Source organism: Arachis duranensis, chromosome 9 (genome assembly GCF_000817695.3).
Source record: "Arachis duranensis cultivar V14167 chromosome 9, aradu.V14167.gnm2.J7QH, whole genome shotgun sequence".
Lineage (NCBI taxonomy): Eukaryota > Viridiplantae > Streptophyta > Magnoliopsida > Fabales > Fabaceae > Arachis > Arachis duranensis.
The window spans coordinates 5,929,998-5,930,869 of record NC_029780.3 but is presented as its reverse complement, the minus strand read 5'-3'; the positions used below and the strand labels follow the sequence as shown (position 1 = coordinate 5,930,869).

At 27.5% G+C, this 872-nt stretch overlaps 1 protein-coding gene across 1 annotated transcript in view; it reads left to right on the top strand.

Moving 5' to 3' along the window:
- Positions 1-488, top strand: part of LOC107464289 (TMV resistance protein N-like) — a 2,179-nt gene extending 1,691 nt beyond the window's left edge. Inside the window, exon 3 of the mRNA XM_052254156.1 lies at positions 470-488. Coding sequence (XP_052110116.1) covers positions 470-488 — 19 coding nt within the window. The remainder of the gene's footprint in view (positions 1-469) is intronic.
- The last annotated feature ends 384 nt before the right edge of the window (positions 489-872 follow it).

The window sequence follows — 872 nt, the reverse complement described above, 5'->3', positions numbered from 1 at the left end:
AGAGGGACAATTGAAAATAATTTTGGTGGAGCAACCTCTGCAATAAGAGAGGAAATAAAAGAACGTTGTATGCAAGAAGCGGCTCAAAAAAGATTTGCAAATATAATTAGAATTTGCTGTCAGGATAATAAAGAGATACCTCAAAAATATAGTCTTAATAAAAACCTTCAAAGAAAAAGAAAATATCAATTTAGAAAAAGAAAATACTATCCAAACTGGAGAAAAAAGAGGTATTTTAGGAAAAGAAATAACAATAAAAACAAAGGACAAAAAAGTGACTATTGCCCGAATAAAAAAGAAAATTGTAAATGTTGGTATTGCCAAGAAGAAGGACACTATGCAAATGAATGTCCAAAAAAGAAGGATAAAAAGGATCTTACTAAACAAATAGAAATTGTTAAGTCTTGTTTCATGGAACCATTACAGGAATCTGATGATAACTTAGACTATATTTTTGAATATGTCTCAGAAACAGACTCAGAGATTGAGTAATAATGTCACTTTTATTACTATAAAAATAACAGAAAAGTTTATAAATGCTTTCATAGATTCTGGAGCAACACAATGCTTTGCTAGTTCAAATATAAAACTTGATTGGAAAAAATTAAAGAAACCATTAAGAGTTAGAATAGCTGACAAATCAATACATAAAATTGACCAAAAAGTAGAGATGGCTAAAATTTTTATTCAAAATTATAGGTTCATTGTTCCATCTATATATATGTTAAATTCTGGAATGGATTTTATCATAGGAAATAACTTTTTAAAGCTATATCATCCATTCATTCAAGAATTAACATATATAATTTTAAAAGCTCCACACGATTCTTCAATAAATCAAAAATCGAAACGTATAAAAATACCAACCACTA